General features: G+C 41.1%; 1 protein-coding gene across 1 annotated transcript in view; it reads right to left on the bottom strand.

Annotated features, from left to right (window-relative positions):
- Positions 1-25,701, bottom strand: part of LOC310908570 (sodium channel protein type 5 subunit alpha-like) — a gene marked incomplete at its 3' end in the record, with an annotated part of 214,572 nt that overhangs the window by 99,270 nt on the left and 89,601 nt on the right. Inside the window, 6 exon segments of the mRNA XM_083859729.1 lie at positions 818-1,056; positions 4,851-4,983; positions 14,119-14,520; positions 16,910-17,083; positions 21,531-21,728; positions 23,350-23,491. Coding sequence (XP_083715855.1) covers positions 818-1,056; positions 4,851-4,983; positions 14,119-14,520; positions 16,910-17,083; positions 21,531-21,728; positions 23,350-23,491 — 1,288 coding nt within the window.

Here is a 25,701-nt window from a genome sequence, read left to right as displayed (position 1 = left end):
AAACGTTAGGTTTTAAAGCAGCAACACACAGCAGCTCTCAAACATTAACTCAGAGAAAGATGATTAAAGAAAAAGGTTCCATTTTGTGGTAACTACAGAATTTTAGAGTGCCCCTGGATCACAAATTGTACCACATTGCCCTTGGAAAAGCTTTTCTGCTGTCCCTGCAGCTTGACTGCAGACTGTCCCTCTGCTTTTCTTTGGAGGTCTCTGCTTGCTTTGCAAGCAAATTTTTCCCCTCCAATCATCAGCTGTGTTTTGCTCCATGTCCCCTCTGCCCAAGGGGTTTTCATAGGACCCAGCACATGCAGAAGATGCACTTCAGGCACCTTCCAGTATAGATATCAACCCATGATCAAACACAGCTCCATTTCCCTCCAAGATCTTGCCTTGCTTTTTTTTTTTTTTTTTTTTTTTTTTTTTTTTTTTTTTTTTTTTTCTGTAGGTTTCTTTTTTAACATAAAAGTCACTATTAGTCACCAAAAACTGCTGCCTTATGGATGCTTCACCAGAAATCTTGAATAAAGCTCATTAACCTTTCTCTTATCTCATTTTCTTAAGCAGATATCTATCAGGAACAGCCCAAAAACACGGCTTTGATGGTTACTAATAACATTAGAATATGTTAGCTTGATAAAAATAGACACTTGTTCTTCATTCAGTTCTCTTCAGAAAGAGGTGGCTGCGTGGACTTGCTTGACAAAGGCAAAGCAATGCTGGAAGTTTATCACAATGGGACATCCTCAAGGCACAGGCAAAACTTTAAAAAGAAGGAAATTCATCCCCCAGGTGGCACTTCAAGTTCACAGTGACTTACCAAATTGCCTATGTACAGCATGTGGTCAAACTCCTTGGTCATCTTGTAGTGCTCCAAGGCCATGAAGAGTGTGTTCAGCACAATGCAGAGGGTGATGGTGAGGTCAGTAAACGGGTCCATTACCACAAACTTGACAAATTTCTTGATCAAAAGCCAAAGTGGGCAGCAATCCCAAATGAGGAATTTAACAGCAAAGTGGTTCCAGCAGGGAGGACATTTCTGGTGTGATTCCTCGAGCTCTAAACCACAAAGCAGCAAAGTCACAGTCAATTCACACTGAGTTATGTGACAAGAGAACACTTAAAATTGCTCATAAAGCAGAGGAAGGCCCACAAATTACCCCAAACTTTTTTCCAAAGGTAAAAATATTCCTGTGCTATCAGGCTGGCAAATTGCACACCTTGTGGTTTTAGCCAGCTGACCTGCACTTAGCAAAGAGTGACCTGTTCTGAAAGTAAAAAACCTTTTAAAAGTGTCACAGGCAAAAAGTGAGAATCACACTAAATATGTGAAGTCTAGTATTATATATAGGCTTGGATTCTTCCTCTGTTTTCCATTTTGCTGAGTTCAAATGGATTAGAATACACTACCTTCATTGAACTTAGATTGGAATATATATTTTTCATTCCCTGGTCACATTTTCAAAGTATCTTAAGTAATACCTTTTAAAGCAGATAAGAGATGAAAGAGCTTAAATCAAATATTTAAAGCTGATTTAAGTACTTGAGAACCAGAGTATCAGTGGTTGTCAACGGAGTTTCTGTCCTTGCTGTGCAATCCAAAAAGGCATTAAATATCTGATTTTTCTGAAAGGCCCACTGACAAAATCAAGGAGCACATAAGCCAGTTTCAAAATGCTACTAAAACTCCAACGTGCTTTTTAAAAGTGCTCTTAAAATATTGCCTGTAATACCACTTCTACATGTTCATTTTACCTATGCACAAAAGAATTGAAATAGCTGCAGAAGTATAATTTGTGTTAAATGGTGAAAAAGAGAAAAGCCAAAAAAGACAGTTAATGGCTAAATGACAATGATCAGCAGAATTGCTTAATGCCTTCCTTTTCTGATTCCTTTATGGGCATGGAATGCTGTATTATGGTTTTAGTCTATATAATTAGAAGCTGCACTGATAACAGGAAAACTTCAGCCAAGGCTGTTATTTCAATCAGTTCATAAACAGCCTCCTCTCCCAAGGCAGGAAGCATTTGGGACAAGGGGAAATGGCCCCAAGCTGTGCCAGGTTCAGATTGGATATTGGGAAAAAAATTAAATCTTCCTTGAAAGAGTGATTAAGCACAGATGGAGTCATCATCCCTGGAAGTGTTCAAAAACTGAGTGGACATGGCACTTTGCAATATGGTTTGGTGGGCATAGGGGTATTCAGTCAAAGGTTGGACTTGCTGATCTTGGAGGATTTTTCCTCAAATCATCTGATTCTTTATCCACTTTTCTTCAAAAGACAACAGAACTGTGGTATCAGGTGTCTTCCACCAAGCTTTCAAAATACCATATGGTGTCCTACCTGCACAGGTTTTGCACACACATCTACACTGCCAAAGTGCTCCCAAGAAATGACTCTTTCCAGCCTCCAAAGAGAGGGTTTACAGTTAAACCTTAAAATTATTTGAGAACCATAGATTTCAATGCAAAATCCAAGATTTTTTGGTGGGTTTTTTTTTGTTTGTTTGTTTTGTTTTGTTTTGTTTTGGTTTGGTTTGGTTTTTTTTGTTTTTGTTTTTTTTGTTTGTTTCTTTTTGGTTGTTTTGTTTTGTTTTGTTTTGTTTTTTTTGCTTGGTTTTTTGGGGGGGTTGTTGTTTTTTTTATTATTATTATTTTTTGTGGGTTTTTTGGTTTTTTGCGGTTTGTTTTTGTTTTTGTTTTTGTTTTGGAAACTTGCCTCTGAAAGCAATAAAGGGTTTAGGGCAGTCAATTCCTTAAGGGTCTAATTTTCCATGTAAATCTAGAACACACAGATCTATATCCTTATTCTTGACAACATAAGCCCCTTTAAGTTCAGGTTGATGCTAAAAGACTTAGTTTCACCCTTTTCAGTCTCAGCCACATGTTATTTCTCTGTTCTTTTGCCAGCTTTTGTGCTCCTGGACCTTCTGGGTGAGCGGGTTCTGCTTGTTGATCCAGCTGAAAACCAATCATACAAAAAGTGCAGGAACACAACAAGGGAAGGAGGAGAGTGTGACTGTCCTCTTTTGGCAGTGATGTGGCATTAAAATGGTTTAAATCAATTAAGAATCCACATCCTTTCTCAGTAAATATGACCTTTGGAAAACACAAGATATCTATTTTTTTTTCCTAGTATCTGCAAAAGAAAAAGCAAAATTAGCCTCTGTTTTTTCTGCTACTGTTAAAAAAAATCAGAAAATATAACCAGCGTTGTGTTGGAGATGCTTTTCCCCTTATTTTTAAATTTAAAAAGAAATAGGTCCTTTCTTGTCTGCAAGGCTTTGTAATGTCTGGAAAAAACAGACAGTTGTTGACTACCCAAGAGCTAAGAGCAGAAACCAAATAAGTAAAGGGGAAGGGATTTCTGGTCTGGCAGTTTCAGAGTTTGGCACAAATCTCACAGCTATGAATATGGTTAAACCCTGTGATATATTCTATTCTGATCTGACATTCTTTGTTAACAAGTATTCAATTTCGGTGACTAATCAAAGTCTGGGAGTTAGGAAACCTTTGATAAGGATTTCTTTTATAGAGAATTATAGAACCATGTAGGTTGGAAAAGACCTCTGAGATCACCGATTCCAGCTGTTATCCCTTGACTGCCAAGTCCAGCACTAGACCACATCCCATGTCCTCTAAGTTATCCTAGACTGGATGGTCTCTATTTCTGTGGTATAAAGGACTAGAAAAATACCATTAAATAAACAAGAAGTCCAGGCCTTTTAGACATTCTTAACACATTACAAGAAAGCAAATCAGTGACAAAGCTAATTGCTAAAAACCCCACAGAAAACAAATAAAACCTTTGCAGAGCACATTAAACACTGGAATACACCAAAGCAATTATTTCCCTATTTAGAACGCAGCTCTTTATTTATTTAAACACAAATATATTTTCTGGCCACAATACTGCTGAATATAACCACGGGGAGGGTAAAAAACTGGGGACAAGGAAGGGTTTTGTGGTTTCACACTGGGCAATATCCAGGTCCTGTCTGTAAGGCATCTCTTAGGTGAGTCCCTATCCACCAGTCACACAGAGAATTAGGCTGCAGGAGAATCCACAATTTCCCTTGCTGCTGTGCTCTTGACTGACATTTCTCTGTGTTCTGAGGTGCTACCTCCTCTCTCATCTCTGTTTGCAGTGTCCTAGGAGACACAAAAAAGTGCAGGAAGCCTTTCATGCTATAAGTCAAAAGATTGTGAATGTGGGGGGTCTTGCTCTGAGCTGTCTTGCTGCTGATAAATTAGCAAGAGGAACATGCAAAGTTCCTACCTATGGAAACTCAGAGGAGGAAAATTCTCCTGCACCTTGTGAGAAGAGCAATGGAAAAATTTGTTGAGAATTATTTGCACGGTTGAAGAGGTCCCTTGAACATTTTCAGATTTTGTGGTGGGACTCACACCACACTGTAGTTGTGTCCCTGCTGTGAGAGACTTACAAACTTTAAGACTTTCCTCCCCCACAATTTGGATGTTCTGCACGTAGCTGGTGACTGCACATGCCAGGCTTTCCATCAGCCCCAGAGAGGTGAGGTACCAGCACGTGTAGTCACCCAAAAGCAGGCTGGTGCTCTGCTACTCTGCACTCCAGTGAGTCCTGTGTACATCTGACACCATGACAGCACAAAATCTTACACCTTACAGCTCCTGTTCTGATTACATGGCATTTTCTCTGGATTTTTACAAGCCCATAGGTAAGATAAGGGTTATGTTGCCTCTGTTATAGGGGTTGCAATAACTATCCTTAGTGCCTTCTTTCAAAACAGTATCAGGGCACTTTGTGTCACTTTTCTCTGCCTTTTAACACAGGTGTGGCTTTGGGTTGGGGAACTGAAGATGCCTCTTACCTTCCAGGGCACTGGTGATGATGCTGACAGCACTCACTGCCCTCTGCCTCTGAAAGGGCTCATCTGAGTGATCCACTGAGGGTCGATGGGGCATTAAAAGCTGTTTCTTGCTTGCCTCATCCGAGGGGGAGGTCTGTTTAAAGGAACACACTGGGTCAGCACAGTAAAACCAAGGCAGACACTGGGTAGAAATTTCAAAACAGCCTAAGCATTAATTTTGTGATCTGGAGAGTCTAAACCTCACTGACTTCTGAGTTAAACACATGCTGGTGGGGCACAGCTTTTTAAAAATGGCACTTGGAGGAATTTTGGAAAATTTGTTCTGCCCTTCACCTTCATGTAGACTGTGGGTGAAAATACAGGAAGGCTTACGATGCCAGAGGAATAGCAGTGCTGCTTTCCCATGCTCTTTGCTTGTGAAAGAAGGTCTGCTTAATTACATTAATTAATCCATTATTTCTGAAATGTGTTAACTATTTAATTATACAGCTAGGAAAGGAAAAGGGCGTGGGTAACAGCTCCATTACAGACCTCTGATATCATACCAAGCAAACTGACTCCCCAACACATGTTTTTCCTTGTTCTGAAACACTGCCAAATCTCAGGAACATGTTGTCATTGTGGTGATATTTGGTGTTATGGATTCTGAAGCTCCATAATTAGAGGAGAGACTTCGCTTCTTTTCCTCAGGAAAAAAAATAAAAACCTAACCCTTGTTCTCATGTTTCTCAAGGAAAAGCATAAAAAAGAAATCCCAAAGAAACCAAATACCAGAAAAACTGAACTCCCAAACTGTCTTTGTTTAATGTCTCGTTTTAAATTAGTTTTATGCTTTTTGTAGCCTTGGGTTTCTGAAGTCAGACAGAACTACAGTATAGCTGAAGACACACACTGCATGAAACACTTTATATTGTCAGCTCACAGGAGCAAGATATTAAGGCTTTTATTATTACAAGCTCCCACTTCATATAGAGAACAAATCCCTCTTTGTTTACTCCTCCAGATCCCACACAGGTGGAAAGAAAAGTGGTTGAGGTGCAAGAACCTGGGAAGCCAGGTTCAATATCATTGTCTGCCACAGACTTCCTGGTTGAGACCCTCAGTTTCCCAAAATAAATGTTTAACAGTCCCTGCCCTGGTCTTCAAGCATCCAGGCTGTGAGGTCTGAGACACTGTGTAGCAAGACAGGTGTAGAGAGATGGATCCTGATGGCTCTTGTGTTATAGCCCAAGGAAATAGGAAATGAGATGAAATCTCTACAAATATGAGAAGCTCTGGTTTATTCAGACATCAGAGTTGCTGCTTTAGTCTCTCCATAGACAAATGAGCCACAGGAATTAGACTGAGCCTTCTGGATCTTCTCATCACTTGGGTCTGAAATGGCCCAGACCACCCTGATCAGCACCTGGGGTGACACCTGAGATGTGCCAAAAGCAGCAGCTCCATAGCTCTGCTGTTCGTGCCAGGGACCCAGGGTCCCGCCCCTTCACCATTTCTATACCAAAAATGCTCTTCAAGAAAAGCAATTCCATGAGGAAGGCAAGGGAAAAAAGGGTGCTGAAGCTCTACAAGTTGTCTTTCTGGACTGTGACCTCTTCAGGGCAGGGGATATCCCCAGCAGAGGGCAAAGATGTTTGGCCACTGGTTGACAATGAAAATTATAACCAGGATGCTGCTCCCAGGTCACTTCAAGTACTGCAGTTAAAAATACCAATCACTGCAAGATTAGAGAAAAGTAAGGACTTTGAAAGCAGGCACTTAAAATATTAGCTGGGCCAGAAAAGCAGTAATGCTCCAAAATGGCCTTTTTTTTCCTCCCTAAAATGTCCTTTTCAAAAAAACCCTCTACTGAATCAGCTCACTGTCCACTGAGTTACTGACAAAGTCACCTCAAAAGGAAAGTTATAATCAGAAACTCTTCAAAGAGAATCGTACTTGTGCACAACAAGAAAACACTCTCTCCTTGGCTAAGGAGCCAGGGAATACCAGGAATGGTGTTTCAGATGCATTAGTTTGCTTGATTTCCTTCACCTCAAAAACATCCAATAAAAACCAATGAAACAACAAATGTTTTATTAATGAAGAAAGCATCTACAAAATTGCATAATCATTCACAGCAGTTTGGAATACATAACAAATACATGGTACCAAAAAGAAATACCTCGACAGGGTGAAGAAAAACAGGAGGGAGTCAAATTTTTAAGTAGAATAAATAAAATAAAAATAAAAAAAAAAAAAAAAAAAAAAAAAAAAAAAAAAAAAAAAAAAAAAAAGGAAAAAAACCACTAACCACAAGTTTACCTCTGTAAAATGAACCATAAAAAACCCTCAAATTTCAAATCTCTCTGGATTATTTCACTATTTTTAAGCTCTAATATCTTCCCATCCTATCTGACCTAAAGCATAGGATGTACCAATAACATGTCATCAGACAACCTCCTTCCCAAGAGTCCTTTATCTGAAAGCCACTTTTTACCCACAAGTGCAAAGAGGTAGAAAGTCAAAAATTCAGAAGTTCATTCTTCTGTTTTTTGTTTTTTAAATTTATTTAACTTAACCAAGCCCCTGTTCCCTGCCAGCCCTCTGGCACCAGGCACACAGCAGAGGTTCATCCCTAGAGCCAGGACAGTGTGTGGCAGGCAATGCCACTGGACAAAGATTTGCCAACAGCAGTAAATCCATCATGTAGTCACTTTGTCACTTACTAGGAAGAATTTTTCCAGGAAAGAAAGTTTCCATCCAGGTGAATTGCTTAAAATTATTAAAGCTGCTTAAGGAAGTTAATGAGCTTTTGCCCTGTGTAAAGAATAGATATGTGTGGGTTTGGGTTTCTATTATTATTATTTATTTTGGAATAGAGATGGCTGATAGTCACACAAAGAATTGGCAGCTTTTGCACTGTGAGACAGAAACAATTCCTGGAACTGGACAAGCAGGCAGCATAAAGGCTATTATCATCTCTGAGAGAACACACACAGGCACAGTTGCTCATTGTACTTATATTTCTATAGAAATTAAGCATAAAATAACAGCAGTCCCCACAGTTATGCAAGGAGTCTCCCTAGGATCCGGATGAGAAATCACAATGTAGTTAAACATAGGCACTTCCAGCAGGACAAGATTATTTGTGTTGCCCCCGACTGACTGGAAATGTTCCTCCTCTGGATTCGCTAAATTCTATAGAGACAAATATACTATTCAGTAATTTGCATGTAAATGAGGGTGCGTAACAGAGATATTTTCTTCTCACTGCCTACAGTTTTGAACTATGTCAAAACAATTATGTGAAGATGGGCTTAAACACAGCATCATTTTTAAAGACCATTTTTGGGAACCAGGACAGGTGTAATTTTCTTTGTACACTTCAAAATTTTTGAAGCAGAAAAAGAGGTGGGCAGGACTCACCATGAGCAATGGACCCAGTAAAGCACCAGCACAAATCATTAATTAAATTGGAGGCGGCCATAATGGAGCACAGCATTAAAAAGAAACCACCTAATTTTGGGGATGCTTGACTATTTAAAGAAGTCCACCTTAAACTAAAGCAGTTTGAAATATTTGTACCAAATCTGAGTGATTTACACTTAGGCTGTACAAAAACAAAGTTTGAAATGAGCAGAAACCAGAGCTGTGGTGACAAGTCTCTTTGTGACAGCATCAGAGGGCTGGGTAGCTTTTATCCACATAACTTATTGGCAGATTTTTGGATGACTTATTCTGTTGACCTTTATTTCTGAACATGGAAACTGCTAACACTTTCCCTTTTCACCAGTCCTGTGGCAAAGCAAGAAATGAAAGAGAGAAATTTTACCTCAGGGTGGTTTTAGGATCAACATGAAAACCTCAAACCAATGTGGTCAGCAAAAGCCTTTTGTGCTTAGCTGAAACAAAATGCAAGGCCTTTTTTTGTTTGTTTGTTTTTCTTTTTAAAATAAGATCACAAAAATCATACAATCTAAAGATAAATTTCTAAGTCTTTATTTCAGTCCCTTGATAAACATCTTGGCCACTCTCAAGGGCTCACTCTCCAGGTATTTTCCCTCCTGTCAATCTATGCTCAGCATTTCAGGTTTCCTAGAAGAGGAAGCCTAAGTGTGACCAAGAGGAAAGTCAGGAAAGGTTATGTGGGCAAGAGGGTGTCCCCAGGTCACTCCAGCCTCATTGCCCATCCCAAAACCATGTCACAGACCTGCTCCTGGGCTGATGGGGAGCTCTGGTGAGGAGGTGCCCCAGACAGAGCAGAGCAGTGGGACCACCAGCTAACAGCCACCACTCCTTCAGTCCTGCATCCATTTCTCTAGCACTTCCAACCACTGGAGCAACTGTAGAGTCAGGTTAAATTAAAAATCTTGTGATTTCCCTGCACTGTTACAGGAAAGGCTCCAGTTGTGTTTACGAGGCAAGAAGGGACGATGTTTTGTGTGTTCCTTAACCCTCACCTGTTCTTGACAGCCACAGATGAGATCTCACTCAGCCTCATCAGAATCCATGGATAAATTGAGCTCCAGGTAAGAGCTCATTAATTAAAGCAAATTCTGCTCAAGTATATCAATACCTTGTGAAGGGAGGTGTTATTCTAACCTCTTAACTAAGGAACACCAAGACACTACAGAGCAATGCAAAGCCACAAATAAACAGTGCAGGAAAGTGCAGAACCTTTAGGTTATAGTTTGCCCTGAAGTTACTTACATAATATGTAGATTTTCTCTAAACAAGACAAAAGCCAAAATCTCACCCAGCAATCAGCAGGAGTGTAAATATGTATCATTTTTCAAAACTCTCAGTTTCAGGTCAAGACAAAAACAATTAGGACTTCTAACATAGTCACCAGGTCCTACTTATGTCTTATTTACACTGGGGCAAGTTTGATAAAATCAGCAGCTGCATCACTTGAAGAAAGCTGGTGGGAGAACAGGACAGCCCTGCCTGAGTCCTCTGCATTTCCAGAAGAGTGACCAGGACTTGCCATGGGTTTCCTGCAACAAGCTCCCTGCACCCCTCAGACCTGACCGACCACCTGTTGCTCTTCCCCTCCAGGTAATGACTGCTGGACCCAGACTCGATTTTGTGAAGGGTCTTTGCAGACCACACTTCCACATCACACTACTTTGCTCTTCCCATCCCCTCTGCAGGCTGGAACTCTCACTGCAGTGAACCCTCTGTGCAGATCCCCACAGTGCTGCCCCTGCTCCTTGTGGGAACTCCTGTGGCATGGGTGATGCCTTGGGAAGGCTGACCTGAAACAGAGACTGGACAGAGCTAGAGAATAAAGTAGGGATTTATTGAAAGGCTTTTAGGATGCACCTTGGGCAGGACAGGAGCCTGACCAGGGCTACACCCAGGGTGGACTAAGAATGGTCACAAAATGGCTAGCTGGTCACAAGATGTTACATTTTTAATAAGTTTTGGTCCATTTGCATATTGGGGTTTAATTGTCCAATTACAGCTTCAGGTTGTGAGGTCCTATACTTCTTGTTCCTCCCTTCAGTCCACTATTTGTGCTTTTGGGCCTGAAAGTTGTCCTTGGTCTTCAGCAGGAAAAGGATCTGTTTTGTTTCCCTTCTCTGTGTGAAGGGAGCTAACACTTTATATGAGGCTCAGAACTGCACCCCTAGGCAGCACAGAATCTGAAAAACATGAAAACTAAAATTTAAGGCATCATTTCCCCCTCTTTAGAGCCTTGACAAGGCCTTTTCTTTGTTGAGTCTCTATTGTAAATATCTACTAATAATAGGTGTTCAATAACAAATAAGTATCTAACAATAGTAAACAGCTAACAATAATAAGGCATCATGGGGGCACCCATGGGTATAGCAATGTGTGCAAAGATGCACGGGCTCCCTGCAGAGGGTAGGACGTCCTCCTCTGGCTCAGGCTGTGCACTGAAGCCCCTGGGGATTTTGAGGACCACTTTGATACAGATGAGTTCATGGGCAGGTGCTGCTCAGCATGGACCATGCTGACCATGGTCAGCAAACCTGATAGGCCATCAAGACCTGCCCCAGCTTGTGAGACTGAGGGGCTCTAGAACCATGCATTGAGATGGTGCTAAAATCCTCCCTTTTCCCTCAGCTGTATTTAGGGATTAGGGAGAGGAGATGGACAGTGCAAACACACTTGGTTTCTCATGGAAACCCACTCATCCATTCGTGCCAAGCTGCCAAGGCCATCTGCAGAGCATTTGAAACTGGCTTTTTTATCTTACATGCTTTTCTGCAGCCAAATGCCAGCATGTCACTCCTCTGAGTCACCAGCCTGAATAGTGGGATAACCTGCTGCAGTCACTTCTCTCTGGGGAGAGGGCAGCTGAACTGCACAGATGTTTTCATGTCAGCTCAGCTGCCACCTGCAGCCATTCCCATGGGCAAATGTCCCTTGGCTGGGACAGGGGGTAGCAGTTTCAATGACACAAAAGTATGGAAGTTTTCATTTTGGTCCCAACCAGCCACTTAGCCTGGGGTAAACTGTTCAGGGGGAATATTGCTAAAGCTGATCAGGCTAAAACCAAAAGCTGATAGTGACTGTTTGTGATTTTCTGGAGAAACCTGAGGAGGACCCACTTTAGAATAATTTGTGACAACTATGGGCTAGGTCTGTGACTATGTGACTATGGCTATTATTTGTGACTGAAGGGCTACAGGTTAAAAATGCAAAACCAGAGATGGTCAGATCCTGTTGGATGTTTTCTCTGTCTTTTAAATCAGAAGTGCTCCTCCAAGCTTTCCCCAAATCAGAGTTCAGTGATCTCCTCACTTAGCAGCAGTCTGATGGATCTGTTATGTTCATCTGATACCACTCAGCATCACAGAATGATATAAAAAAGTGCATCTTCAAAAATCTAATGCTATAAATAGTGGTTTTTTTCAGCTCCAACTACCCAAGTGTTCCATTTGCATGAGCAAAGCCACAGTTACACCTCAGGAAACTGCAAGTCAGGGCTTAAGCCACGGTACAGCAATACATTTTCATGGACTGGCCCCTCATTTCTTGCTCATGAAAGATACAACAGATAGCCCAAGTGGGTCCTTTTCCACTGTGGGTTCACACTTGTTCAAAATAAACAAGAGCAGCAGGGTCAGTGAGGTTAATGAGGTAACTGCAACATCTTCCTTCAACCTTCCCCAAATGTATCAAGAGATTGTAAAAAGAACCCAGAGCTGCTAACAAAGAAAAAAATCACCTACAATTTTTAACATGAAAAAAGGTGAAAATCATCAAGTGCAAACCCAAGAAACATGCTGATTTATCTCCAAGCACGCTGAGGGGTCAGATTTGCTATTTCCTTCTGCCTGAGCCACAGCTGAGGCTGCACGTTTGTACCCAGCACTTACGACTCCTGTAGCGAATACATCTGTACAGCAGTGGGCCCCTTGCCAATTAGCTTTTAACTGCAGCTCACATTTTCTGGATAGATTAGATACCAAACCTGTTTTGCAGAAGACATAACATCTTTCACATTGCATCACTGGATGAGCATCTGTTACTGTAGTGCCTGGGTGTTATTTCCTAGATGGCCATGGAGCCTCCAAGTGAGCGCACCCACCCCAGCCATTCAATTTTCAACATCCATTTTTTCAAAAGGCAGGAAGCTGACAAATGAAAGTAAATGCCAGCAGAGCTCAGAGCCTCCCTGTCACCTCAGGACCCAATCCTGTAAAATACCAATATTTTCTGTGAAAGGTTGAGTGCTCTTGTGCTTTGCTAAGCTTTTTCTGACAGCTGGGACAGCCTCAGCAGCTTACAGAGCTGCTTTCCTTACAGTTAAAAGGGGACATCCCCTACTCATCTACTGAGGTCTTATGACTTTGGTTCAGATTTTTTTTAAAAAAACAGATGCACAAATTTTCTTCCTCAGCTCCTTTAATACATGCCTTTTTAATTTTTTTTTTTTTTTTTACAAAGCTTAATCCAGTAAACTTCCGTGTCTACAAACAGCATTTCTCTTGCTCAGTTGTTTATGGCATTGTCTCAGGACTGGTCATCCTTGTCCACCGAGAGTAAAAGTGGGATTACCAAAGCCCTAAATAAAGGAAGATGTGAACATCCCAAAAAGAAGCAACAATCTCAAAACTGTCAATGAAACAGATAATTCTCACACCAACCAGTTTCCCACATGTAGCATGGCCCCTTCGCTCACGGGTGGTGTGAGAGTCTATTTGCAGCACTACAGGGAATGCCCAGATAGGTGAGGAAAAAAATTCAGTCCAAATCCTGAGAGGAATGAAGCTGCTTGGCTCTAGAGAAAAAAACTCCTTCTCAATTTACTGATAATCTGACACCACAGCTGGGATCCATCTCACTCACCTTTCCCTTTAGGAGATACATTGGCTAATACATGTTATAATTACATTTGCTTTTTCCCCCCTACCAACATAACCTGGTTTTGGCACCTTGTTACTCTGAGTGGGCTTTATCTCACATAATTTAAGACTTGTGGTTAAAGTGAACAGAAAGAGGCACTTCCAAGGAGAGAGATTATTCTGATCCATTTTTGATCCTTAAAATTCAATAAACCCTGCCCACACTGACTGTAGTAGCAACCTCCATCATTTTAAAGACTGTTGAGCGTGATGAGCTTCAATGCAGATTAACTATACAAAAAAAGATGCATTCCCAGTATCTCAAGCTAGCAACTTGTCCAGATTGCTCTGCCTGTGTAGCAGCTATTTCCAAAAACACTCTTTCATAGTGTTGCTCTGCAACAAAGATGCTGGCAATTTGCAAAAGGGCTGAAATCTGTTGATCATCTGCTCATATTTCCTGGGTTTTATTTGAACTAGGTGCTAAACCCTTCTGGGAACTATTTTGGACTGAAGGAACAGCCCTCCAAGTTGTCTAAGAGAAGACCAGAGGCCAGATGCAAACAGCAAGAGGAAACATAGTCTCAAGATGGCAAAACTCACTGAGTCATTTAAAAAACATCATTTTCTATCCACCAGACAATGTCGGGTATTCAAAAGTCAAAAGAAATCAAGTTTAAAAATGCCCCTTCAAGAAAAGAAAGTCTGTGTCAAACTCAAGATTTAGGTATTTGCCTCCTGACAGCTCTGAAGAGAAAGTCTCACCAGAAGGCATGAACCTCTCTGGTGAGGCACTAGGAACACATTTCTCTGTGAATTAACTCATTGTCTTCCCACTCTGCCCGGAATGGTGGGTCTGGGTTTCCCACTGTAGGCTCCACGTGGCGTAAATAAACCACAGCAATCTCCAACAACATTTAGAAGGAAACGAGAGTGCGAATCACATACAAAAGTTATAAAGTACTCACCAGGTCGCCTGTCCCAGGCTTTTCCATAATAACTGGGGGGAGCAGTAACCCTGCAGGAGAAGTAGGGTCTGGGTTGAGTGCCCTGGTGCCTCCTCCTATCAGGGAAACCACACCATTGCAATCCACTGAGCTGTTCCTTTTGCCCGTCTGGGTGTAGTTGGGAGTAGGAGGGTGAGAACTATGGCTCACTTGACTTTGCACGCTTGGACGCCTCCCAGATCTTGGAATTAAGAGAGAGCCCCGGTGGCTTTCATTTTCCCCAGCGATGCTGATCTCATCATCGGCAAAATCTGTCTCGGAGCAAGTGTCTCTGCCACGGAGTCGGAAACTGAAAACGCTTCCGTGGCTGGTTCTGCGCTTCACCAAGTTTGCACTGGGACCGTAACTAATGCCAAGGAGAGTCTGGAAACCCCCAGAAAGGAAAAAGGGGAAAGAGAAACAACATTTTGCAACACGTTTTCAGGAGCGAGGAAGTTCTGGGGGAAGAGCAGCAAGTTCCATTTTAAACCAAGCGCTTTGGAGAAAGAGAGACTTAATTACAGGTATTCAGACTCCAAAAAGTTAAGAGGTTGGACAGTCATTCCTAGCCTTTAGGTATTTGTCTAACACTTGACAATTAAGGATGTACTGAAATAGGAAGGGTCAAGGTGGCATTCAGCTCACAGTGTGATACTTCCTTTGCTTCTACTCCCCCCCATGGGACAAGTGCCAGAGGAGCTGGGAAGGCAGCACAAGGAATGGAAGACGGGAGCAGGGAAGGGGATCCAGCTCCAATCTACTGCATTATCACACATCTCCATAACAGCTAGGGAAGGAACAGTGCAGTGGGAGAAGAATAGATAAAGAAATAGGGCAGGAAATGAACTGCAGGGAAAAATGAGAAGAAGAGAGAAGAAGAAGAAGCAGAATACGACGGAAGAAGGTGATAAAAGAAAAAGGAAAAAAAAAAACCAAAAACAAACCAAGAGCAAGAAGAGGGATATGGTTTATTAGTTTGTAAAATGATTATCTCAGTGCACATGGCTGCTTAAGGGCTAGGTAACCTCGTACACAGCAGTCTCCCTCACTCAAATATCAGCCTTGACGATTCGCTCTGACGTCAGTTAGTGAGACTGCAATTCTGCCAGAGCATCAGCAAGATGTAGCCAAGGACTAAACACACCTAAAATCCGGCAGAGTGAAAAGGATCTTCTGAAAACGTGTAAGGAATTCAAGTCTATCCCTTTCTCTTCTCTCTAACGAGGAAATTACTGGAGTAAGAGCATTTAGGCAGAACATATTTTTGAATTTATGCCTGCACAGAATTTCCAGCTTCTTCAGAGAAAAGTGAGCCAAGTATCTATGAAGAGAGGTCAGATTGCCACAGCACCCACAATGCAGACAAATCAAATGAAGCCTGATTCTGTGCTTACACCACTGAGTTATGTAATGATGCTATTTAGTGACACTGGTACATGGAGGAGTACAAAACCCAGGCTCTTTCTAACTAAAAACAACCCATTTGGATTGCTACCAAATTTCAGCTGGTCAAAAATCCATGCCTGGCTTTCCATGGCACAGTCATTGAGACTGATTTCTGATGGCAACACACTTCCAGCTGCTCAGATAGCATCTGAATGATGACTCAGCCTTATTCCCTCCAACCATGCCAGACACAGCCTTGCAGAGAAGATTTACTATAAGCTTTGAAATGTGTCTCTCATGCTCCTCATGCATATGACATCCAGAGGCAAAAAGTGAAAACAAGGAATATTAATTGAGAAATAAACTGGAAATGCACAGCTCCAATCCATGGTGCTTCTGGCACGTGGTATCCTGAAACCCATCCAGAATGAAGCTAAAGAGCCGTTCTGGGTTTAGAAAAGGTACAATTTGTTACGCGACCCTCTCCACCAATGAGACAACAGAAACTATTGGATTAAAAAATGCATGTCATTTACAGAAATCCAGCTCTGGGTAAATTTTATGAGCTGGGGAGTCATTAATTGGTCACATTTACTTACACCACTTACATGTTTTCTATGAGCTTTTTATGGCTGCCAAGTATCCCTAAATTCACTGACAACAAAATAGAAAAGGACTTAGCCCATTACATGGCTATTCAAAACAACAAAACAAACTGATTTAAACTTTGCCCTCAGTAAAACAAAGAAAAAATATCTGGAGCTATTTATGATCCCTTGATACATACAGAATGGGCAGATTCATATTCATGCATGTCAGGAACATTTACATAAAACTTTATTTAATAACACTGTCACTCTGTTTTTCTTCCCTGCAATAGAAAGTAGAAACAAGTGCCACAAAGTTTTGACTTGGAGGCAACTAGCAAGAGAATATAAAAATGTTAATAATGTCTTTGTATAATATTTAAAAAGCCCTCAGAGACAAGTTGCCTCCTATTCTCCTCCTCTCTTTTATTTTTAAGCTTTGTAGGTTTCCACTAAGATTTTTTTTATCTCTAGTAGGGATATGATAGATATAATCAGATGAATGAAAGAAAATAAATCAGACTGAGGGTAATCTTGAAGCAAAAAAAAGAAAAAAAAAAAAGGAAAAAAATTGAAAAAAACAGGTTTGTAAAAATGTTTAATGGGCATTTAAAATTCATCTAAAAAATAAAGTGGTAATATGTTTCCTTCCACTGTTCTAGCACAGACTGCATGCTGTATCTGCTGTGTTAATATCAGTTACGATATTAAATAACTGTTTCCTCTGAAAGTTTCAGTTTTAATTGCCTTGTCCAGGAAAGTACAGTGTGGAACAAGTGATGTTTCAGACCATGACTTACCATCCTCCTTTGACCATCATCATAGTCACACTTGGGATTCCTTTGGTCTTCCCCATACTCATCTGCTCCCAAAGATTTCTTTTTCTTTCTCTTATTTCTTCTTTCTTTCGCACTTTTAGGTGACATTTCCAATGAGCTGAGTGACATTGAATCAATTCCTTTAGTGGCAAGTGCCTAAATCAGAAGATTGCAGAAGGTACAAACATTGTTATTTCAGGATTTTAGTGAAAACTCCTACTGCTCAGAAACTACTTTTCATTTTAAACTTCAAGGCTGTATAGAGAATGTTAAAAATTTCAGGAGATAAGTAATCATAAAACTTAGGAATGGCTGCATAAAAGGATGGTTTTTATGTGGAGTTCTCACACATATCATGAAGGAACAGCCTGTGTGCACACATCTCTGGACTAACACTTCTGGTGCCAGGCAAAGAAAAATCTCAAGCTGGGGAACCTCAGATTTAAGTGCCCCTGTGCAAGATTTTTATCTTCTTTTCTTCATGTTAGAGCTGGGATTAACACACGGGAGTCATAGTTTTGTGTTTGGACTCAGATGTTTATTAATTCTTATCGATAGCACAGTCTCACAAGTTGTGACCTCTAACTAGCAAGGTAGAAAATGGAGGTGTCTGTAACTCTTTCCAAAGTTATTTAAACATAAACTATCCAATAATGAGATGATACCTATATTATTTATACTTTTAACCCAATAATTGACCACACAAAGTCTGCAATGCGGGCCTTTTTCACCCAATTAAAAAAAAAAAAACACCCAAAACCAAGAAGAAGGTCAAGAAGAAGGACTTAGACAACGCCCTAAATCCTCCACACTGCCCCATATATATCACTATATACTAAAACCCCAAATTCTAAGTTTTTCCCCCTGTGAGATCACACAATTCTATTCAAACCACTCACCCACAACCCCTGTGCTATCACAAAATCTGTTCCACGGCCCCAAGTCAAACGCAGTGCCCGCCTGAGGGTCAGTGCCCTTCAGCACAGAAAGCCCAAAATCCTCAGTTTCCAGAATTCCAACATCCCTGGACTTCAGCCCCTTGAAGGGCTGGACAGGAGGGCAGCCCAGCTGGGATTTTCCCTCCCCTGCCACAGAGGGATGCTAGGAACAGCAGGCAGCTCAGCTGGCACGTTGCTGTAAACACTTATCCCAAGGAGCAGCACTGGCAGCTGCGATTGGAGATGCAAAGAAAGAACCACAGGCTTAACTGCAGATAAGGTGGCCTTTGCTGTGCTGTGTGCTTCCATGCTGTGCTGGCTATCTGCTGGGATCGCTGCAGGAGCAGGCTGGTAACACAACAGCTGCTGGGAGCCCTGCAGAAGCCCAATTCCAAAGCCTGAGCACCCAAAGGCACAGCCCTGGGAGGAAATGAGCAGCCAGGAGGAAGGATCGATAGGAGCTGGGAGAACTGGGACACTGTCCCCAGCACAGCCAGGAGGAGTGAGGGGACTCTGGGCATAAGGATCAGGTTGGAGGTGCTAGAGATGCTGGAGAACCAGTGGTGGCCACATCAGTGGCCTGGAGACCAGCCCAATGCAGAGCCCCCAGCTGAAACACCTCAAGAGAGCGAACTGTTTAAAAAAAGCCTTTCCTGATTCCCCAGAACAGGAGAAACAGATGAATCCTCAGTGCTATTGTCTGTAAGCCACTAGAATCAAACAGGCAATCATCTCCCCACTGCAAAATACTCCCTTCCTCCCACAGGCATCAGTCCAAGGAAAGTGAAGGCACTTAACAGCCGTGTAAAGAATCAATCATGTATTTCAAGGAGTAGCGGTCGCTCTATTACGCTGAGAGCACAACAAAACTTAATTCCTGTGGGAAATATCTTTCATAAGCAAGCTGCTTAGAGCAGAGAGGAGGAGGGCTCAGACACTGGTCCAGGCTGTTTTGGTTGGTTTGGTTTGGGGTTTTTTTGAGTCAATTGATTTAATTGCTTTGCTGAAGTGCTTTCTCTTCATAAGGATTCGGCAAGTCTTTTGGTGTTAAGCTCAGATTTAGGGATGTGTTAGACCAATTGTATAAATTGACTGATAGTCCCCAGGCAGGTCTATCAATTATATTTCTGCTCCCTTTATACTGCACATTATAAAAGCTGGCCTGAACAGTTTTGGTTTCCCTTTTTGACTGCTGTCATATTTTGTTAATCTAGAAAATATTAAGGGTTGTGCTACTAAGCATGCTGTACTCATACTGCAAAATAAATAATTTTTAGTTTCTTAGCATTTTCTTACCTATTGCTTGAATTGTTTCTGTGCTCAATACTTCTCTCAGATATTGAAAAAGGATTTGGACTGACTTGTTCCCCAAGGCATGGGGAATCAGAGAATCACAGTACAGCTTGTATTGGAAGGCAGCTTAGAGTTCATCCAACCCCACTGCCATGGGCAGGGACACCTGACCAGTTTACTCAGTGCTCCATCCAGCCTGAGCTCAAGGATGTCCCCATGTCCTGCCTATCTACCCTTTCTGTTTGGGTTCCTGTGGCTGGACCATGTCCTGCTCCTCAAGCACTGCAGGCCATAATCAACTGCAACAACTCCAGGGGCAGGAAAGGTGTGTGGGATCAGGCATACCTGGCAAGGACAGGTGAGGGTTGAAGGATGGGAGGAAAACTTAGTTTACATGAGCCCTGATATGAGGATTATGCATAAGAGAGCTCTTGAAGCAAGAACTTAGTGGTACAGTGAGAAAGTCAAAACCAAGATCTTGATCAAGGTTTGGAGAACCAGATTAAAACTGAGTAGCTCTGACTGGGGTGAGATATCTCAGGAGGACATCTGAAAGCTCCATGGTGCAATGTGCTTTCCTGAACCTCTTCTTCCAAATGTCTGTTTTGAGATCCCAGGGGTTGATTTGCAGAATTACTGAACTTCATTAGTAACTGAACTTCATTACTGAACATCACAGACCACTCCAAATCACTCCACTCCTGTAATTTCCTTCCCATAAAACTGGGATAATGATACTCCAGGAGTATTGCAAATGTGAAGGAGCATTTTTGAAGCACATGGAGTCTGAGCAGTGGCAAGAGGCACAGAAAAACCTTGGAGGATATTAGTCACTTCCTCTTCCAGGCAGGCTTTGGCTGCCTGAGCTGGGAAGTCTGCTCAAGCTGGCCTAAGGCAACAGAATGAATGATGAGAAAGCAAAAAGCTGCTCTCGAGTCATGTCCTGTCCACCCTCTGCATTGAACAGGGCACAGAGAAGATGAGAAATGGTTGGCTGAAGAAAAAGACTCTATTATAAAGCATATAGACAAATGGGGAAAATTCAGATTTTCAGGGGAAACTTTCTTTTTTGACACATTATGCTTTCTGGGCTTAATGTTCCTTTTTTGTTGTGTACACACAGGCTTAATTGAAATCAAAGCTTTCAAAATGAAATTCTTAAATATCTTTAATTATAGCTGGGGCTAAAGTTGACTGTTATTAGGAAGAGCTCAGCTGGAGTCAATACACATGAAAATTTGTATACAATAGGTAGGAGTTGGAGCCCAGTTTGTTCCCTTAGGTTATGGCAGAGTTACTCTGTTCAAAGTGGCTGTATATGGACTAAATTGCATTTCCCTATTACTTAAACTATCAAAGAGGATCTTTAAAAGGACTTAAATGATTCATAAGCCACTACTAGCACTTTGTCAAGAGTGAATTGCATTTTCTATTTTCTTTCCAAGGATTTAAATGGGCTTTGGATTAGGCCCTGAAGCCATATGTACCCAAAAGAAAATTATGTATATTAGTTTATATTGTGTTTCAAGGATTTATTTCTCTGAACTACAGTGCTACGTGTTATTTCAGACTAATTTTCTTATTGTCTTCTTGTTTACAGCACCTAAAATGTTCTCTTCTGCTGTTTAATAAAAGCTTTCTACCCCACACAAACCACATGCAAATTAAATACTGTTATTAAGGCTATAAGGCTACATCGACCATTTGGCCTCCCTGATTTTTTTACATTTATGACATAACATTAAATCCATACCCTTTGCATAATTTTCAGGTCTTAACCTCAAGGTCTGCCTGTTTGCTTTTCCAGGAATGAAGCTGTAGGTGCTTCAAAGAGGTTAATCTACACCTTTACCTTCATTATCAAACAATTGGGTATTTATGGCAGGATGAGCAAGACAGTGAGGAAACTAAAGTGTGCTAAAGGGGTAGTGGAAAGAGGTTCAGCTAGGAGTTGGCTGAGCTACCAGAACAGCTGGGTCGTGCCCAAATGCAGAAGTAGTTTTACCATCATTAAAACATCTCACATGCCAAACTATATTAATTTTCTCTGCTGGCGTACGTGGCATGGTTAAACCATTACAGTTTTGGATATGTAAACCCCAAATGGCCCCACTCCTAACAAGGAGAACTACATTTTTTCTTCCACCAAAAACAAAGCCAACAAAAAAACACCACCAAACAACAACAACAACAACAACAACAACAACAACAACAACAACAAAACAAACTTTTTCCAGTACAATTAACATTAAACTGCTTTCAAGCGAACTCTTGCTTTGGTTATCACACAAACGTAAAATAAAGAGGATGTGAATCCCAAGGTAACATTTGTTCAAGTCACCCAAGGCTAATTCATGTCATAGTTCACTGACCTCCTGCTCTTTCTTCAACATCTCCATGGCTTCCCGAAACTTTCTCTCCTTCTCCTCTGTCTCAGCAATTGTGGCTTGGTTCTGCTCCTCATATGCCATGGCCACAACAGCCAGAATCAGGTTGATCAGGTAAAACGAGCCCAGAAAGATGACCAGCATGAAAAAAAGCATGTAGATCTTCCCAGCAGATCTGAGAGTCTGTAAGTGCAAAAGTAAAATTAACACTGCTTTACAATGTTTATGAAAAGGAAAAAAATAAAATAAAGAAAAGATGGGGTTTCTTTTAAAATTAGATTTATAATATAATTGAATCCAGCCTTTGTTAATAGTTCAAAGAGAAAGCCTTTGATGAGAAATGACAACCACATACAAGGAAATAATCTCCTCACCAATAAATTTTTATACCTTACTCAAAAATTGTGTGCCTTGCAGTGAATTAATTTTTAAAAGAATAATGCTTTCAATGTTTTCCTCCTTTACCAAATATCTCTGCTGGTTTTCTTTTAGAATAGATATTAGACTCAGTTTGCAGTGAAAAATTCCCTCACAGTTCAATCTGGTTTTGTCTAGTGTGTAAAATCCATCCAAGTGGGATTCACGTTGGATCCCTTCAGATGTCTACAATGCAGGTCCTTTTTCAGGGAGAAAAATACATTTAGGGTGCAACTCAACCAAATATCACTGAGCCATCTGTCGGGACGAGAAGAACCAAACCTTGGGCTCTGTTGAACGTATCCCCTGGTTCTTCACCAGATTTGTTGGCATAACTGGAATTTAGGGGGACACTTATGTGTAATAGATATGTCCCATGCTCAGTGAGTTGATATTACTGACAGAAAATACTATATGATAGTATAAGGTCAAATAATAAAATGGAGTGATGTTCATCCTTATTTGCCGTGACAGTTTCTGTCTTCCAGAGTTGTACACGTAGCTCTGTGTCAAGTAAGTGAATACAGCTGTTTAAAGAATCTTCAGATTCGTTGTTTTACATTTTCCTGAAGTGAAATTGCATAACTGGCTGTATGTGAAGCTGAAATCCCCCAGATCTTCAGCAGTGTTTATCTCAGTATCTTCAGAGTAGTTCTGTCAACATTATCCCCTGATTTCCATATGATCACGTTCCAGTTTTGGCAGATTTGAGATCAAGCAGCAAATCATCAGTGGCTTCATGGACAGAGAATGCAACTCAGTACCAAACTGGCAGATGTAGTTTTTTGGGGTTTGCACACATGTCAGGAAATGAATGCTGAAATGAGCATTTACTCAGAGACCACCTTGCATGTGACTGTGAGTTGAGTCTGGATCTGTGCCTCTGTCTGTCAGGTGTCCATGCTGAAGAATTTGCAGCAGGAAGAACTAAAATGTATCACACAGTCTTGCCATTTTCTGAATTTGTGTTCACCACCATGCCTTGCAAAACCAGATATACCGAGAACACGGGTGCTTCTCTGGCCTTTCCTTGAGCTGGACTCAAAAGATTAACTCGTGTTACACCATCCACCAAAAAATCACCAAGTGGAGACGTGGTGATCTTCCTTAAGTGGTGAACTTCATTTAGACTCGGGTGAATTAGTGTCTTTCTCTCAGTACCACTTTTTCACCCAGTCTAATGTCTTTGGACATCATCACTATTAAGAAAATAAATAAATTAGTAGAACTGATTGTCCTTCTCCAGAACATCTGATTATCCTTCTCTAGAACACACACAAAGCAAAGTTTACCAGCAATTCTTTCTTGTCTTCAAGTGTTTCATATGCCACTTTAACAAGATGATGTCTTTATTTCTTTTTTTAGCAGTAATAAAATAATCTCATACCTGTTGGTAAAGACGTTCCCAGTAATCTTGAGTCATGAGACGGAACAAGGAGAGAAAGGCCCAGCCAAAAGTATCAAAGCTTGTGTAACCATGGTCAGGATTTTCCCCAGCCTTCAGACATATATATCCCTCAGGGCACGTGCTGCAAAACATCAAATACAATCTGTGAGATGCATCTGAGATGGCTCCAACATGGAGAAACTGATTTCCAGGGAAACACATCCAGTGCTCCTGGTTAAGAGCACAGGTCCTCCATGGTAAATTCCTTCACTGTGTAAAACCACAGGAAATGGGTGATGCTACTTCATGGTATCAAAGGTCTTTGCAACCTTATTTTTTCTTCAAAAGGATAAACAGGGAAATAAAAAACACAGCACGAGCTGCAATGGCAAATAATCACCCAGCATTTCACATATTTTGAATAGACTGGAATTAGGCGCTTAAATACGATTTCTCTTGGCACTTATTCCTAATTAAGAACCAAAAACCTGGTGTCTCCTGGTAGAGTTGCAGGTAACGCTGTGATGGAGAACCTGCTCTTTTGGTTACACAGTCTGGACATCACCAGTCTGTGATATCAGAGCACCTTCCTGATTGCTTCATTTGCCTGACCTCACTCACCCCCCACAAGGATTAAATCTTTAATCTAAGAAACCCAGCCCTTTGTTCCACTCACCGCCCCAGTCTGGGGTCATGACACTTTTTCTATTTCTGCCAGGAAAAAGCTTTCCTTGTGTGTCTTGTAGATTACTGTACTGAATGGCATGCAGATAGCATGAATTTCACTGGCTCTCATTAACCTTTGAGGCTCTTTACAAGTAATTTTCTAGCCCCATATGCCAGAAGAGATAAAAAATGCTCTCAGTGATACTGTGTAAGCACTGAACTGCATCATCAAGTGAAACACAGGATAGAAGAGACCCTGGGTCGAGGTGTCACCCTCTCTATCAGAACAGATTAGCCAAAAAACCCCCACGGCTCTTGCACATCAGAAGCCACTCTCCAAACATAAGGTATGACCCATTAGAAACTGAAGACATAGAAATATGCAAAGGTTTTTATCCTGCATGTATCGTAAGAAGAGAACATGTGCTCAAGTGCCCTGGAGGCTCATGGCATTTGGGAATTCTTTAGGTGAGAACCATCTAGTATCTGAAGAAGCAGACCTCAGCAGAATGTGCAGTTACACCACCTCTCCCTGTCCTCCTAACCCTTCAGATAGTGATGAACCTGGTACAGTTCCCTGCAAATTCCAGCTGCCACAACTAGGGATGGTTGGAACATGTGGGATTTTGGACATGTCACTAGTCACGTAGATTGCATAGCTTTAAGCTTCATTTTCTCCCAGAAAAAAAAAAAAATCCTAGAGTTTCTCAATCACTGCTATTTTTTCACCAAAGCAGAATATTGCCAGAAATTGAAATGCAAAGCAGAAATACAAATAAAGCAAACCAATTTTTTAAATGCCTGACAAACATAAATTGACCCCTGAGAAAGCAGAGTGTGTCTCATTGTGAAAACCAGTGGTTTTTTCTTTAAAAACTGTAATTTTTATACAGATACAAAATAAATTTTACAGCACAGGATAGCAACCTGTATTGCATGTCAAAATGAGAATATGTTTTTATACAAATCCATGGTGTCTGCCATCACCATTAGACATTCAACAGCACTTTTATAATCTTAATTTAATATCAGTAGTGAATCACAAATTTTAAAGCAAGTCTGCTTTGAACACTGATAAAAGGAGTGCTGAAGCATTGCAAAATGTGTGCAGATCCTTGTTTACAGTAGTTTTCAGAAAAAGCAATAAAAAATGAACAGCTGATGTTTAGTGAATTAAATGTTACACACTAGTGGGGGTATAATAAGTGATTCTGCCACCTTAGGTAAAGCCAAGTTAGCTTATACCAGTTGAGAATTGAAATAATAACAATTATATCTCACAAAGAAAGAAAAAGAGTCACTCTTCATTTCTTCTCTGCCAGTTTAGAAACACCTCCTTCTAGATCTTTCCTACTTTGACTACCTATTTTTTCTTTCCTAATAAGAGCCACATTTCAATACAAAAATATAGTAACATTACTGAGTTAAAATAAAATAAAATGCAAAAAATTTGTATCTTTTCCCCCTAAAATATGCAGATGCACATTGAACGTCTCTTGTACACCCATGTCCTTTTTCTGAGCAGATTTTTTCACTAAACCTCTCTCCCAAAGGCAGCATCTGCTGTCACTCTGCTGTAGAGAAGTGAGATTTCTGCCTCTGATGGGCTTCTGCAAAGAGCCTTCATGGCCCATGATGTGCCACTCAGCTGTTCAGGAGCTCTGAGATACTGATTCTACAGGCTCC

The sequence above is a fragment of the Zosterops lateralis genome (genome assembly GCF_965231275.1).
Source record: "Zosterops lateralis genome assembly, chromosome: 1".
Taxonomy (NCBI): domain Eukaryota; kingdom Metazoa; phylum Chordata; class Aves; order Passeriformes; family Zosteropidae; genus Zosterops; species Zosterops lateralis.
The sequence above is the reverse complement of the archived record's forward strand: the minus strand, read 5'-3'. Positions and strand labels throughout refer to the sequence as shown.